Genomic DNA, 3381 nt, shown 5'->3' with positions numbered 1-3381 from the left:
ATCTCAGCTCACCTCACCCTCTGCCTCCTGGGTTCAAGTGATTCTCCTGCCTCACCCTCCTGAGTAGCTGGGATTTCAGACACGCACCACCATCCTCGGCTAATTTTTGTGGTTTTAGTAGAAATGGGGTTTCACCATGTTGGCCAGGCTGATCTTGAACTCCTGACCTCGTGATTTGCCTGCCTCAGGCTCTCAAAGTGCTGGGATTACAGGCATGAGCCATTGTGCCGAGCCAAGGAGGAGGAGTTCTTTACCACTGTATCCCCAGTGCATGGAATGGTATGTGGCACAGTGGGAGCTTTAGGAAATACTTGCTGATTGAATGGCTTGAAGGATGTGAGCCCCACACTGTGCAGCTGACAAGCAGCCCTCCCCATTAGCAGGATGGAGCAGGGCTCTGCTCTGGCTGTCTGGCGAGAGGCCCAGGAAGCGCAGGAGGCAGCTGCCCAGGGCTCCCTGCCACCTGCTGCCTCCTGCTGTTGTGTTGCCCTCACCAGGATCCCAGAAGAACCTGGCTGGGCTCCACACTCTTCCCATCAATGGCCAAGACACGAGGCCGCCAAGACGTGAGCACACAGCCCAGCCATGGCACCCTTCCCAGGCATAATAGCTGTCAACTTGATCGGAGTTGACCCTGCTGGGGACACCCAGACCAATCCAGGACATCAGCCGCAAGAACAGCAGCAACACATCCCACCCATCCCGCCCCATACATCATTCCACGGCATTGTCCCCTCATAGAGAGTGAACTCATGCCCAGAGAGCTGAAGGCTTGTCCCAAGCTGACTGGACAATGAAAAGGAGGCTGGGTTGGACTCTGAAGCCTTTTTTTTCCTTTTAATTTCCTTTGTATTTCTTATAGAGATAGGGTCTCACTATGTTGTCCAGGCTGGTCTTGAATTCCTGGGCTCAAGTAATTCTCCCACCTTGGCTTCTCAAAGTGCTGGGATTATAAGGCATGAGCCACCATGCCCAGTCTTCTGCTGCTAAACCCTGTCATTTTGGCTCTTCCCCATTCTGCAAGTCCAGGGGTCAAATAGCACTAAGAGGCCATGCCTGATGAGGAGCTCAGGGCCAGACTGAGACCCTGGAGCTGTGATCTGTCCCCAAGGGCTAGGACAAGAAGAGCATCCGGGGAAAGGCAGGGAGTAGACAGGCAGGAGCCTGGGGCCCACACTCCAGTGTGGGTGAGCCAGGACAGGTGATGGTTATGGGGAAGGCTCAGGCTACACCACAGCCCCAGAGCACCTGGACTCTAAAAGTAAAAGGGACACCAGGTCTTCCAGGCCACAGGTCCCTGCTGTCATCCTTGCCTTAGAAGTTGTCATCATCCTACCCTAACCTATATGCTCCTTTAGCAGGACGCTAGGGGTCTAGCCTAGCTGTTAGGAAGAGGCAGCAGCTGGCCCTGCAGCTGGAGGAAGAGCTGGTCTGAGCTGCAAGCCTGCCAGCCTTCCTGGGGCAGCTGAGCAGGATAAAACAGAGTCTGGGTTGGTGGCAAGGACACTGCCCACAGGGCTGCCAAGTAGAGCATGAGCTGAATACTGCACAGCTCAGGGGTCATTATTTGCATGCGTAAGGCATGAACTGTACCCATGAGAGTGATATAACCTGGCAATTCTGACTGCCCAGCTGCCCCTCCCTGGGAGAGAGGGAAGGAGAGGAAGAGGGAGCCCTTTCCCGTTTTAGGAGCCTTCCAGGGCATCACCACCTCACTTGCCCCAAACTCCCATGTGAGAAAGAACCACATTCCAGCACAGCATAGATGAAGAGATAGTTTTATGGATAACAGTATGGGACAAACTGGGAAGGTGCCAGGGCCTGTAGTGATGAGCTTTCCAGGAATAGACCAACACACAGGCAGGCGTGGCCCAGACAGACAATCAGATAGACAGACAGAGACAAGGGAACAACCAAATGGGTAAGAGGCCCAGGCCAGGCTCAGCAGCTGTGTCTAGTCGTCAGCCCCAGCTCTGCCCTGGGGAACCGGTGGAGAAGGAGGGCTGGCCGGTGCCTCAGTCCTTTCAGGGCCCCTTTTCCTCACTCCCTACTGTCCCTCATCAGCGTGCTGGGATCCTTGGCAGGAGGAATTCCCAGGGCTATGGATGGCTGGGCTGACTGGGCAGAGGATCTAGGCTCTTGGAGACTCCCTGGGGAGGTGGAGGCCTGGGTGGTGTGGTGTTAGCAGCAGCACTGGGGGGAATCTGGTCAAGTTCCAGGGTGGGGCCACTGCTCAGCAGGACCCCTGTGTCCAGGGCAGGCCCCCCGCCTGCCCACACCAACATGGTGCAATAAATAAAGTTTCAAGTAGTAAGTCGATGTCAAGCAAGAGAGCTGGACAGGCAGGGCCTGAGAAAGAGAAATCTCCAGCCACCCACCATGTCCACGTAGTGGGTTCTAGTGGTTGCAAGTCTGTCTTGTGCATTGGAGTGGGTGTCGGGCCCTGATGTCCACATGGGCACTCCCCGCAGGGGCTCAGCCCCTCACACCAGTGCCAGAGCCTGCTCAGTGGGGCAGAAGCAGGGCAACATGGTGCCCACAGCGTCCACGATGGCTGCCAGGTGCTCGTCCTGGGCCTGAGGCCCACAGAGCTGCATGAAGTCTGCCAGACGCAGCAAGTACTCAAGGTTGTGGCCAGAGAAGCCCCGGCAGGCCAGGATCTGCGTGGCGATGGCCTCTTCAGGCGCAGGGCCCAGGTAGCCCGGGTTCTGTGGGGTGGCCACATAGGCCAATGCCTTCAGTGGTTGGTCAGGAGCATCTTGGGGATAGAAGGTGACCTCCTTGGTATCATAGCCGCCAAGCACTGCCTCTCGCACATTCAGGTACTTCAGGGCCTTGCTTACCTGCTCCCCTTGCACCTGGTATGCCACACCCCAAGTACAGCCCTGGGAAAAAACAAGGACACCCATGGTGAGTTGTCACAGCTCCTTGTTCCTCCCTCTCCTAGCATGTTACTCCCACCCCAGAACTGTGCTCTATAAGGGAGGCTGTGGCGGGCTGATGAGCCATCTGGTGGCAGTACCTCAAGTCCTTGTTCCCCTTTTCTTAAGTTGAAAGGCTGGGTGCAGTGGCTCACGCTTGTAATCCCAACACTTTGGGAGGCCAAGGCAGGTGGATCACTTCAGGTCAGGTGTTTGAGACCAGGCTGGCCAACATGGTGAAACCCTGTCTCTACTAAAAATACAAAAATTATCTAGGCATGGTGGTGCATGCCTGTAATCCCAGCGGAGGCTGAGGCAGGGGAATCGTTTGAACTCAGGAGGCAGAGGTTGCAGTGAGCTGAGATCGCAAAACTGTACTTCTGCCTGGGTGATAAGGGCAAGACTCCGTCTTTAAAAAAATTAAAAAGGGGCCGGGTGCAGTGGCTCACGCCTGTAATCC

At 55.8% G+C, this 3381-nt stretch overlaps 1 protein-coding gene across 1 annotated transcript in view; it reads right to left on the bottom strand.

Annotated features, from left to right (window-relative positions):
* Positions 1 to 1762: 1762 nt before the first annotated feature.
* CHAC1 (ChaC glutathione specific gamma-glutamylcyclotransferase 1) overlaps positions 1763 to 3381 on the bottom strand; it is a 3338-nt gene continuing 1719 nt past the window's right edge. The window contains exon 3 of the mRNA XM_017530983.2: positions 1763 to 2885. Coding sequence (XP_017386472.1) covers positions 2484 to 2885 — 402 coding nt within the window. The 3' untranslated portion in view covers positions 1763 to 2483. The remainder of the gene's footprint in view (positions 2886 to 3381) is intronic.

Source organism: Cebus imitator, unplaced genomic scaffold (genome assembly GCF_001604975.1).
Source record: "Cebus imitator isolate Cc_AM_T3 unplaced genomic scaffold, Cebus_imitator-1.0 Scaffold70, whole genome shotgun sequence".
Taxonomy (NCBI): Eukaryota; Metazoa; Chordata; class Mammalia; order Primates; family Cebidae; genus Cebus; species Cebus imitator.
The sequence above is the reverse complement of the archived record's forward strand: the minus strand, read 5'-3'. Positions and strand labels throughout refer to the sequence as shown.